Genomic DNA, 13192 nt, shown 5'->3' on the forward strand with positions numbered 1-13192 from the left:
ATAAAACACTGTATCATTTAGTTTAACACGTGCAATGCCACAGGGGATCTGCTAGTTGCTTTAAAGACTTTTAAAGCCTTTCGGACCAGCAGCATCAGAGTTATGATACAAAAGGCACTCTGTTTACAGTGGCCATTTTGGTTTCTGGAGCCGACGTACTGACTCATGAATGATGATACATAAGATACTAACTTCCCTATTTAAGTTCATGACCAACTTCTGACATGATCAAGGTCCAGTAAACATCCAGCAGTTACTCAACACTGAGTCTTTTGTTAACAGAGCATTGAAAGAAGGTTCATCGTTGCAACATACTGCAGGATAAAAAGTAACCAAATTGCCTGTAAGTCTTTATTTTTTCAAACTTCTCTTTTCAATGTTTGATGCACGGACATATTTGACAAAATAATTTCGAATGTGTGGCACTAAAAACCCTGGTTTCATCAGTTAAAATATTTTTCTTTTTGTTAAGCACAAGTTCTTGTTATTGCTTTGGATGAATTGGTGTAATGATTCCTTAGCTGCAACTCATGAGACTGGTTGTTAACAGCAGTCTTTTTTATACTTCAACTTTGATCTGGGAGTTTTGTCTTATTGTTAGATTGATAACTCACAATGATCTGAGATTGTCACATAAATTTATAAGGACTATTGTAAAATTATTTTGGAATTGGGTAATTGGAAACAGTGAGCACAATTTAGAAAATAACTGCAGAAAGGTTGCCTCCCATTACAAATGCATAACTATAAACAGGAAGAATCCCTATCCACCCAAAAAAAAGCCACATCATTTTTAGTTTTGGTAATTTATAATTAAAAGTAATGTCTGCATTAAGTACAATCTGTAATTAAATTTTAGCTGATGGATTTAACTCTCTACGTATGTAGCAATAATAGCACAGATCATTTCATTTTTGAAAAATGCTAGTTAAAAATATCTGTATTAACTGTCGGCTACAGCTCAGTGGATGGCACTCTCGCTTCAGAATCAGAAGTTTATAGTTATAAGCCCTATTCCAGAGATTTGAGCATAAAGTTTGGTTTGACATCCTGTGTAGTAATAACTGAGTGCTGTAATGTCAGAGATGTTGTCTTTTGAATGAGACTTTAACCCAAAGCCCTGTCTGCCCTCTCAGGTGAACTTGAAAGATCCCAAGGCACCATTTAAAGAAGAACAGGGGAGGTCTCACTGGTGTCCTGGCCAATATCTATCCTTAAGTATCCATTTCTGCTTGCTTCCACTTACCTCCATCCCAGCTTAGGGAGACACATTTGTTTCCTTTTCATTCACTCCTCACTTCTCCTGGTTCATCATGGTCCACTTGGCAATTTCTGCTCTATTAATAATGCCCTCAACCGTGAATGAATTGGAGTGGATGAATCTGGGCTGGTGCTTGAGTAGTTAAGGTGCCATGAAATGAAGAAAGAAGCCCTCTCCAAGTGCTACACTGTTCACCAGATTTTTATTTCAGCTTCCGAGAGGGACACAAGATGGCATTCATCTTCGGAAGTTGCTACTAACTTGTGAATCAGAACAGCTTAACTGAACAATAACAATTGGCTTTTCACCACACTGTTCACAGGTAATAAAAATTTACAGCTGCACAAGTTCTCTCTTCGCGCATTACCAATCTGACTCTGACAGCTGTCCTCCAGGTTTTCCATCTCCCACAGACTTTTTTAGTGTCCCTGCCCAATATTCGTAGAGCTTCCTCTGTGTGTCTAATGAGGAACCCGATGCTAGCCATTGCTCCATCTACTTAGGTTCTTTGCCTCCTTGTTGTATGAGACAAGTTACAGACTGATTCATAATGTGTTTTCACCCAGATACCTGCATAATGTGTTTTCACCCAGATACCTGCAGACATCCCCCTGAAGATACCATTGGGTGCAGGCAATGCAGAAGTTACTTCTATTCTCTTTGAAATATTGCAGGAAATGTTATATGACCAGTGGGATAGTAGCAGAGGAAGTGTCCCCATAAGGGGGTGGGACGTTCCTGTGGCTACTAAGGTTTTCATTCATCTAGGCCCTGTGTGGTTCTGTATGGTGTAAAGGTGATCATTCTTCCAGCTTCTTCTGAACATTTCTAATAGGACTCATGTCCTCACATAGCTTGGCTGGCCTTCTGAAGTCATTAAAATGTTTTCGATACTGCATTGTTCTTTGCGACCAGTGCAGTGCAACCACCCTCCATGCTGCATCCTTTCCTGGGGCAAAGCTTCCTGGATGTCAAATGGCCTTGCCTTCTGACCCTTATCACTGCTAGCATCATTTCTGTTGAAGCTTCGGAAAATCTTTGTGTCTTGATCATTGCAGACCGAAGTGCTCCTCCTGCCATCACTATTTAGTGTTCAAGTGTAGCTCCAACTTTCTCTCCCTCTGTCCTTCTTCTGGCTGAAATGCTGTGCTGGTGCCCATTTCTGCTGCTGCTGCTGCAGCCTTTAAGTTGCTATATTGGCACTGATATTGTACCCTGCATATTCAACAAGATCAATTTTACACCCCATCACCGCCACCCACCCCCAACTCCTCATGGCATGTTCAGATACTAGTGTGATGTGTTGGGTGGAAGTCTCACCCCACCAATTTATCAACTGTCTTGTAAAAACATTCCCCAGTCTCCTTCCCATTCTTTCTGAGGTTGTGTATTGCCTTGCACTTAACCATATTGCACTTCATCCAGCTTGGTTTTGCCCTCCACCCCGATCTGCAAAATCAATTAATTGTTATTGTATTTCTGATTATAAGAGTTGATTTTCACTGTCCTCACCTGGCTTTAAAAGTGTAGTAGCTATCTCAAAAATAATACGATTGGTAGCATAATTAGCCTATTAACAATGGCGATGTGGCAGGCTCCATTTTGAGAAGGGGAATCCAAAACTGGGATAGCCAAAACACTCATCTCTTTCAAGTAATAGGTCCTGTTTTAATGTGTAAATTAAGTTCCTATTACATAAACAGGACCCCCAATTACCATTTTAGGTCAGAACTAGTCACAGTCTGTACGCTACAAGTACACATGATCAATGAAAAAAAAAGGCTCTACCCCAGAGGTAATTATTCGATTACCTTAGTGGATCCCAGAGAAGCACTGCCACTTCAGGAACCTCATCCTCCACGATCATGACCCACTCTCCTTCCTCCACCCCTGCAACTTGCCTTTTGGCGGAAGCTCTCATCCGATTTTCAGTGTTGAATCTAGCAAGCTGCATCATGATGCCTGTTTGGCACTCTGCCAAATGTGGTTGAGACTGGAGTTTCATAATGATGGGGGCCTCTGCTAATCAATCACCTGAAAGTCAAAATCTACTGCTAGGATGTTTATGTAAATTTGAAACAGCATTTCATACAGCAAATCTCCCCAGTGCCACATCACAACCCATAGCTCGTACCTGTTGCTTTCAGTTCCATTCCTTATCAACTGAACATTCTGTCCAGGATATCCACAGCCTTAAACTTACAAAGTAGCACATCCTGTGAGGCTTTATCCAAATCTTTCTATGGGCAGAATTTTGCCCTGGTCAGGCAGGCTTGGCGGGGGCAGGCGGGAAGCCGACCGCTGCCCATGATTGAGGCCGGAAGGCGATTTCACGCTGGTGGGCTAATTAAGGCCCGCCCAGCATGAAACGCGAACGGCAATGCTCAGCGGGTGGAGGGAGGAGGGCGAGCGGGGCGAGGGGAAACTTTGCGCGTGCACACAAATGCGCACTTGGTAATCTCCCTGGGGCACAGAGCTGCCTCAGTGGGGATGGAGGGTTTTTAAAAAAAATAAAGAAATGAAAAATGTTATAAAACATGTCCCCTCATGTGACTGTCATATGAGCAGGGACATGTTATTAATTAAATTTAAAATTTTTAATTTTATTTTTATTTACTTTAGGAAATCACATCCTACCCGTGGATGAGGTTTCATAAAAAGCGCATAGGCCGCTTGGCCTTTTCACCTGCCCGCCAACCGTAAGATTGGACGGGCAGCGAAAAATTTATTTTAATTATCTTGTTAATGGCCTTAATAGGCTTTTTAATTGTCGGCGGGTGCGCAGCCAACTCCAGCGCGCGCCCGCTGACCAAAATATCATGCGACTGCACGTTGACGTCGGGACACTCACCTGATGACAACACACGTCATTTTACGCTCGAGCGGATTGGGCGCGTGCCCGCCCTCCAAGGTAGAAGTATTGCCCTATAAATTTAGGCACCTTTTCATCATGTCACATTGTAATTTCAAATTGGAGATTTTGATCAGCCACTTTATAAATCTGTGTTAATTATTATATTTCCAGTCCAGTCCCCACCGCTATAGCAGGCCTGTGGTTTTAACACAATTAATTTGCTATAGATGGTGTTTGGTAAACCAAAAAACTAAATAAATGACATTTTTTGAAAAGAGGAAATCTCACTTAGCAACTGCCTCTCCAAATTGTTAGCAGTTATATTCAGAATCTCGACACTAAGGTAATCAACCTTTAACCTGATATGAACAGCTGATGTAACTTGCTTTAAGACCTGAACATGCTTGAAGGCCTGACTTTGGCTGATTTCAGCAGAGCTTTTTAAATGAGTAGGTACTTACTGAATTGCCCAAGATAGTTGGCACCCTTAATATGTTATGAGCAGCATCATTGTAATTGCCTCCTACGATGATTTGCCCAATATAGCTGCTATTCATGCTCAGCACAGACTGTGTAAGTCATGGAGATTGTAAATGAATTGTTTTATCTTTTGTTTACACATTTTATGCTGTTAACAAAGCCTAAATTTAAAAAATCATTCTACTTAGTCCCACCTTTGAAATCTTGCCTTAGATTTTGTGGTAATTATAGTTTTGGGAAATGTTGGACTGTAGCTTTAAGAATAATCCTGTGTTGTAAGATCACATGATCTGTGTAAGCCAATGAGCTAGCAGAGTGGGGAACTTCTATAGGGAGAAGTCTTCTTTAGTTATGGGGCAGAATTTTCAGCTCGGCCTGCGGGCGCGCCCCCGACCTGCTCGAGCGTAAAATAGCGTGTGATGACATTGGGCAAGCGTCCCAATGTCGTCCCGTGCTTGTGCGATATTTCGGTCGGTGGGCGCGCACATAAGTCATAATTGCACCCACCAACAATTAAGAGGGCAATTAAACCCATTAAAAAGTTCCAATTGTCCCCGATTTTTCATGGTCTGTCCAACCTTACATTGGCGGATGGGCGAATCTGCCAAGCGGACTTTGCATTTTTGATGAAACCTCATCGAAGGGCAGGATGAGGTTTCCATTAATAAATAAAATAAAATAAAAATGTATGGACAGAATTTTCATCATGTATATGTTCAGGTGACTGATTCTGATACGTGGACATTTTTTTCCAGATTTTAAAATCTTTATTTGTTGCTTTTAAATTCTTCAGCTCCCTGAGGCAGCCCTCTGCCTTCAAGGAGCTTTCATTCCACGCTCCCCAGTGCTCGCACTTACGTCAGCGCCCACCCTCCTCCCGCCCCCACCCAGCAGCGCTGAGCATTTCAGCGCGAGTTTCACACTGGCTGGGCATTAGTTGGCCAGCCAGCGTGAAATCATGGTTGGGGGCCGATCGCAGGCAGCAGTCCATTCTCTGGCCGCTCCTGGACCGCCTATCGCACCCGCACACCAACCTAAAAATTCTGTCCATGGAATTTGATGCATACGTGTAGTTGTAGCTGCTATCTTGTAAATAAAGTTAAATGTATCCACTACGAAAAGTTGTCTGAAGATCAACTCTATAACAAACTGGCGACGAGGATAAATCAGATTTGGTGCTGCACCTCACCCAGCAATTGTGAGTATCTAAGTTCGTTAAAAGTAAAAATATATACTCATCCAAAATGCCACAGTTCAGCAGAATCGATCTCTTTGAGCCACCCACAGATGATTGGTCTTAATATATAGAAAGCCTTGTGTCCTACTTTCAAGCCAATTAAATCATCGGGGAGAAAAAGAGGGGAGCGACCTACAGTTTAATTTGAAACTTGTCGGCCTCCAGTGCCCCAGATTCAAAGACTTCGAGTGAATTAATAGACCTTGTTAAAGGATATTTTCAACCCAAGCCCTCAGTCACAATGCAAAGGTTCAAGTTCAAATCACGGAATAGAGCCCTGGGGGAGACAATTGCTACTTATGTGGCGAAATTAAAACAACTAACAGAACATTGTGATTTTGGTGAAACCCTGAATGACATGCTCAGAGATCGTTTAGTATGTAGCATGCAGGAAGATACTATTCAGCGAAGGTTGTTGGTTGAATTGAATCTTAATTTTAAGAAAGCATTAGAAATAGCACTGGCAATGGAAAGTGCTATAAGGGATTCACAAGCAATTCAAGGGGCGCAAAATGGTACCGTTCTCCTAGTTGGATGGGAACGGTCAGCCAAAAGGGGTGCAAAAAGCAGGGACTCCACCGTGAAGTAGGAAAGAACCCGCACTAACCGAAAAATGAGAGGAAACAGCTTAGCAACTAAATCGAAAACTAATTTTCATCAACATGGAAGCAATCATTCTTCTAGCGATTGGCAATTTAAAAAGTAGAGTGTCATTTTTGTCACAGAAGTGGACAAATAATAAGACATTGCAAAGTGAGATTTAAACAGGCTTCCAAACAACAAACAAAGTCTAATGAAGTATATAGTGGAGAAGAGCCAGAAACAACCAATTCTGACATTTATTCATTATTCAACATGAAAGTTGGGAAGACAGAACCAATTATTGTCACTGTGCAAGTGAATGATAAGCCATTAAAAATGGAAATAGACATGGGTGCTTCTACCACTGTAATAGGAGAACAACTTTCAGATATTTAAATAAAAGTGATCAACAATTAAATTTGGAACAAATATCTGCCAAGTTGAAAATGTACACAGGCGAAGAAATCCAAGTGAAAGGTATCACCAGAGTAACTGTTCATCAAAGACAACAAACAGCACATCTACCTGTGATTGTATTAGAAGGTAGAGGACCAAGCCTTCTAGGTCAAAATTGGTTGAAAGAAATTAACCTTGATTGGCCAGTGAGATTTCAAAAGGAAGCTGGAAGAGTTCCTGTCTTGAAAAATTAACAAGGCAAGGCACTTCAGAAAGAGCCTGGAGAATCCAAGGACCGCAACAGGATGAAAAAGGAGTGTGTAAGCATTCAACAATCTGAAGAGATGAAGACAGTCTTAAACAACGACATGGAAGAACAGCAGAAGAAACCCAAGGACACTCTGCTGAATTACAGAGTTCAAGATGAAGTGAGTGAGCTTCGCAAAGAAAAGGAAACCTATTGAAAGACCTTCACACACTGCAAGGATCCCTCCAGCCAAAGTTTGTGCCTCCGAAAAATTACGAAGAGAAACAGGAAGAATTTAACATCTCTCTGAACAAACTGAAGAACCAATTGGCAAAGAAGAAGCAGCAATGTTCAAGTTTCCAGGAGGAAGCCAACAGATACAAGGAGACAGAAGAGCTGAAGAATCAGCTAACTAAAGCTAAAGAGGCTTTAAAAGCAAAAGTTGTAGAACTTTCCAAGATGCCAGTAGATAATGAAGTCTTGGGTAGCTCAACTACTGATCTAAGACAAGTTGAGATTGCATCTGAGAGAAGTCTGGCTGACAGTGAAGTCAAAAAAAAGGCCGAAATTCTGTGGTAAAATGAAGAAGACACGTAAAAAGAGGATGCAGAATTACTGATGAGACGCGTCTTTGGACAAGGCTAAGCCTAATACTTCCAAATTTGGTGGGGAAGGTGGAGAAAAGTCAAGGGAACCAAAAAGCAACTCATGATTTGCATAGTCATGGGTGACAATTTACTGTTGGAGAAGCAGTATATGTAAAGAATTTCAGTGGAGGACCGAAGTGGTTACCTGGTAAAGTAAGTTCTGTGACTGGACTATTGTCGTACCACGTGGAAGCGGAGGGCTGGATCACCCGTAAGCATGTGGATCATTTAAGAAAAAGAGAGATACCCCAACAAAATGATGTTCTACCTGTAACCATTACTGAACCAGTGGCTCCTGTTGAAGTTGCTCAACCAAGTACAGACATGCCTGATGTCTTTGTTGGAGTGGAAGACACTGAACTGCATGTGCCTAATGATGTACCTGATGTTAATGTGGTTCCAGAGAATGTGTTTCCTTCAAAAGAATCTGAAGTTGTGGAGCTGTGACGTTCCACGCGGATCAGGAAACCACCTGAAAGACTGAACTTGTAATTTCATGACCTGTGTAAATATTGTAATGTCATGAGATAAATATCTTTGTAAATACAAAATGCACAGAAAAATTAAAGGGGGAGGAATGTATTAATTATAGTTTTGGGAAACGTTGGACTGTAGCTTTAAGAATAATCCTGTGTTGTAAGATCACATGGTCTGTGTAAACCAATGAGCTAGCAGAGCAGGGAACTTCTACAGGGAGAGTTCTTCTTTAGTTATGGAGTTTGATGCACACATGTATTTGCTGCTGCTGTCTTGTAAATAAAGTTAAATGTGCCCACTAAAAAAAGTTGCCTGAAGATCAACTCTATAACAATTATATAGAAATTAATTAACCATTTAATGAACATCTTGCTCAAGCTCAATTTGCACAGATATCTACATTCCAAGCATGTTGCTAATTAGGCTGCTTCCATTCTATCTATAGGTTCATCAAAACACTGCACATGTAAAGCCACCTTGCATCTCACATAGAATGGTGGTTTATCGGAACTTCTTGATGCTTACAACAGACAATCAACCACCCTTTGTTAGCCAAGCTGCATGATCAGTGAGCATTTTGGAGCCATCGAAAGGACGCCTGGGTTGAGAATTTAAAAAATCAATAATGGAGAAAAAAAATGAAGGTATGGTGATATTGAAATGTTTATTTATTGTTGGTAGGTGCAAATTAATATTTTCTAAATAATTGTGCTGTGAACTATTTGAACAGAAAAAAAAACTAATGTAAAAGTACAAGTTTGGCACATTTTATCTATTATATTTCAATGTGACTCCTTCAAGTAATAACTGTGTTTTAAATTTAAACTAATTGAGTTTCACTGGATAATTTGATACCCAACTCCCTAATTGAAAGTTGGAGAACAAATTAATAATTAAAATAATAATAATATCTTTGACTATTCTGGATCAAAGTCAAAAGCTATTCTGTTCTACCATAAAGTGACAAAGAACAGCTGACAATCCAACTGTCTACCAATAACAATCATTTATTTTTCACCACACAACACAGTAGAATATCCTAAGTCAGGGGGAAAATTGGCACTGCCTACTCTATCTGGTATCTATGAGCCTTGTCTTGGTTAATCAATACAATGGCCCAAAGTTGTGGACATACATGCCATTATTTAAAATTGCAGGCAGGTGAGGCAACACACCAGGCTGAGGATTTTGAGATGTGGCTCAATGTTCCCACTGCATGTTTTGACAACCAGACATTTGGCAAATGAATAGTTCAAGATGGTTCAGAATGGCATTGAAGAAGGTCCAGGAGTAGGGCCTCATCTCTCCAGCCCTTTAGGCTGCATTTGATGTATAGTCATAGAGTCATACAGCACAGAGAAAGGCCATTTAGTCCATTGCCCCTTGCCAACTCTTTGAAAAGGCTATCCAAATAGTTCTACTCCCCTACTTCTTGCCCATTGCCCTTCAAATTTCTCCCTTTCAAGTATATATCTAATTCCCTTTTGATAGTTACTAATGAAATTCTAGCAATCAGTCACAGGAGTTCAGGAAAAAGAATAAGGAAAAAAACCTGACAGAGACAGTGTCATGTGTTGCAGCAATGAACCAGACATGCAATGTTATCACTTTATAGCATCCCGAAATTAGTCTTTCAACTAAACTTCAGTTGAGCCGATTCCCCTATTTAAATGATCAGAGGAGACTTTACCTCCATGCAGAAAAAGAAAGAACAACCTAAAGATAATATCAGAACTCTGCATTGTATAATTTATTTGGGATAGAAACACGACTGTAGTTTTCAAATAGCTGCGAATTAATTAGTTAGTTAATATCCCAGCTGTCTCAATTGTTCCATTCATGGATTTTCCACGTCATTTAGTTGGGTAAGCTATCACAACACTCTTTTTGATCTTGAATATCTTAACTCATCCAAAACTCTGTTAGCTCTGTCCTAATTTGCACAGAATCCCATTCAACTATCACCCCTGTGCTTCTATCCTACACTGGCTCCTGGTCTGGTAATGCCTCAATTCCTTGTTTTCATGACATCATCCCTCCCTATCTCTGTAAGCTCCTCCAGCCCTGCAAATCTCCAAGATATCTGCATTCCTTCAATTCTGACCTCTTGCGCATCCCTGATTTTCATCGATCTATGTGCTTCCAGCTGCCCAGACCATAAGCTCTGCAATTCCCTTCCTACGTGTCTCTCTTCTCCTTTGCAACAAAACTCTCCTTAAATTCTATCCTCTTGACCAGCCTTTTGGTTGCTTATCCTAATATCGTCTCGTGTGGTTTGGTTTCAAATTTGCTTGTTTTGCTGCGAAGCACTTTGCAAACTTTTATTAAATTAAGGGTGTTAGATAAATGCTAGTTGTTATTTTCATATATATACTTTAGTACCTTTTAGTGATTATTTATCCCCATCTTGGGTTCCTTCAATGCATGCCCCATTCCAATCGAAAGACAAAGCGAGATTCTGCTATCAGACCTTCGTCTCTGGTCTGTTTGAGCTAGCCACCAAAAAAGATGCAAAATTGCCATAAGTTAGCGTTGTTTTAAAACTCTTAAACCATGAGTTACCATTGGAAAGCCAGTTTGATAAATTAACTGCAGTATGAATATCACCTGAGTAGATGAGGCTGTGAAGAACAGACCCATTGCTATTTGCAGAGATTTTTTTAGGTCATGGCTAAACAAGCCCTTTCTCGTTATATGCCTCAACAATCTCAACCCACTTTACATGTGCTCACTTCAAAAGGCTGTTTCCTTAGGCTGGCTGAGCCTCTTATGATCTAAAACTTAAATCTTATATGTGGGTTATCATGTCGGAGGATTAAAAATCACCCTCATCATAGAATCAATGAATGGTTATAGCACAGAAGGAGGCCATTCAGCTCATCATGCCTGTGCCAGACCTCTGAAGGAGCAATCCATCTAGTGTCACTCCCATGCCTTTTCTCCGTAACCCTGCAAATTTTTCCTTTACAGATAATAATCCAATTCCCTCTTGAAAGCCTTGATTGATCCTTCCTCCATACTCTCAAGCAGTTCATTCCAGATCCTAACCACTCGCTGCATGAAAAAGTTAAGGCCCGCCCAGTGTGAAACGTGAGTGGCAGCACTAAGTGCTGCCTGTGCATGTGGGGCTGGGGGGCGGTGGTGGGGGAGTGCGAGCCGGCCGAGCGCAAACTTTGCACATGTGCATGAGTGAACGCTGCATAATATCCCTGAGGCAGATGAAGAGATATAAGAAAAAAAGTTTAAAAATTAAAAATGTAATAAAACATGTCCCTTAATGTGACTCTCACATGAGCAGGGACATGTTATTAATGAAAAATTAAACTTTTAATTTTATTTTCATTTGCTTTTGGAAACCTCATCCTGCTGTGGATGAGGTTTCCAAAAAAAATGCAATGGCCACTTGGCCTTTTCGCCTGCCCACCAACCTTTAGGTTGAATGGGCAGCGAAAATTTAAATTTAATTGATTATTTAATGGCCTTAACAGGCCTTTTAATTGTTGGCTGGCATGCTGCTGGCTCTGGCACACACCCACCGACCGAACTATTGCCCGACTGCACGTTGACGTCAGCATGCTTGGCCAACGTCAACGTGTGTCATTTCACACTCGGGCAGGTCGGGCACTCGCCCACCCACCGAGCGAAAATTTCTGTCCACTGATATACCTTAAAACTAGTTCCAAAACCATCATAACAGAATGTTTGAATCCTTAAATGTACGGGCATCATTTCCAGTTCTCTTACATGAAAGGTATACGATTAAACTGTAAGCTCAACATCCTGTTACTTCTCCACAAATGTAGCCCTCTCTTCCCTTTATGTTGAAGTCAGCTTCTTTAAAAGCATCTTTGTTCTTTGTCAAGAGGCCAGTAATTACATTTATGTCATCAGAGTAGATGGGATTTTGAGAGCCCTATTGTGGCCTGGAGAGATGTTTACAAGGTGAGGGCCAAAGCAAAGACTTTCTTGTCTTAGACATTACATTTTGAGACAACTGCCCATGGGGCAATTTTTGAAAATGATTGTTATTTTGTTCCTCAGTCAGACCACTTACAGCATTTCAAAAGCCTGGGGCATTTGGTTCGAGTAATCATGCCCGCAATGCAGCTAATATATTAATGAAATAAAAACAAAAAATGCTGGAAATACTCAGCAGGTCAGACAGCATCTGTGGAGAGAGAAACATTTCAACACCTTAATGCTTCAAGTCAATAACCCTTCATCAGAACTTCTGATGAAAGGGCATTAACCTGAAACATTTGGCTCAGATTTTCATGCCTCCGTACGTGTCACAATGGAGGCAGGTGAGCTTTAAAATGGCAGGTAGGTCCTGATTCTGGGATTCTTGCCCACATTCCTGTCATCAGCAATTTTTAGTGGGACAGGTAGTGAACCAGCATGCAGCACTCCTGGCCTTGCCTACTCCATTGGAGAGTGGGGTGGGAGAGGGGAGGTGGGCATTCCAGACATCTCACAATTTTTATGGAATCAGGCAGGCCTCTGAAGGCACCATGATTACACCAGCTCAAATGAGCTGTGATCTATGGGGGAACCCTAGTCTGAAGTTGGGAATCATTTGACAGGTAAGTTCAAAAGATGTTGTCAACTTCACATGTCATACTGAAATGTTGTATGATAAGTTAAATATGTCATGAAGATGTGCTGTATGCAAAATAATGATTTTTAATCCACCAGCTAAAAACCTGAATTGGACATTTAAAAACAGACTTTTTAAAAACAGAGACTAAAGAGACTTAAACTCACAACCCAAGATGGTTAACCTCAATTTGTATTATGATACATTCCACATTCCAATTCATTTGAGTGCAGTCAATCTGACTGCAAAACCCATCAAAGACAATTAATTTAGGGGAGTGTGAAGGACTCGCATCTCCTGTCTCACTAGCAAGGCATCTATGGCAATCACCTGAGGTATTCAACTATTGGAGATGGGCCATTAAGACTAATTGCTTGGACAATGATACCCTGACTAAGTTAGCTTCCAAACATG

At 40.9% G+C, this 13192-nt stretch overlaps 1 protein-coding gene across 1 annotated transcript in view; it reads left to right on the forward strand.

Annotated features, from left to right (window-relative positions):
• The first annotated feature begins 267 nt into the window (after positions 1-267).
• The window catches only part of arhgef33 (Rho guanine nucleotide exchange factor (GEF) 33), a 157295-nt gene continuing 144370 nt past the window's right edge, over positions 268-13192 (forward strand). The window contains exons 1-2 of the mRNA XM_078557556.1: positions 268-343; positions 8627-8825. Coding sequence (XP_078413682.1) covers positions 8807-8825 — 19 coding nt within the window. The 5' untranslated portion in view covers positions 268-343; positions 8627-8806. The remainder of the gene's footprint in view (positions 344-8626; positions 8826-13192) is intronic.

Source organism: Cetorhinus maximus, chromosome 14 (genome assembly GCF_964194155.1).
Source record: "Cetorhinus maximus chromosome 14, sCetMax3.hap1.1, whole genome shotgun sequence".
NCBI classification, from domain to species: Eukaryota; Metazoa; Chordata; class Chondrichthyes; order Lamniformes; family Cetorhinidae; genus Cetorhinus; species Cetorhinus maximus.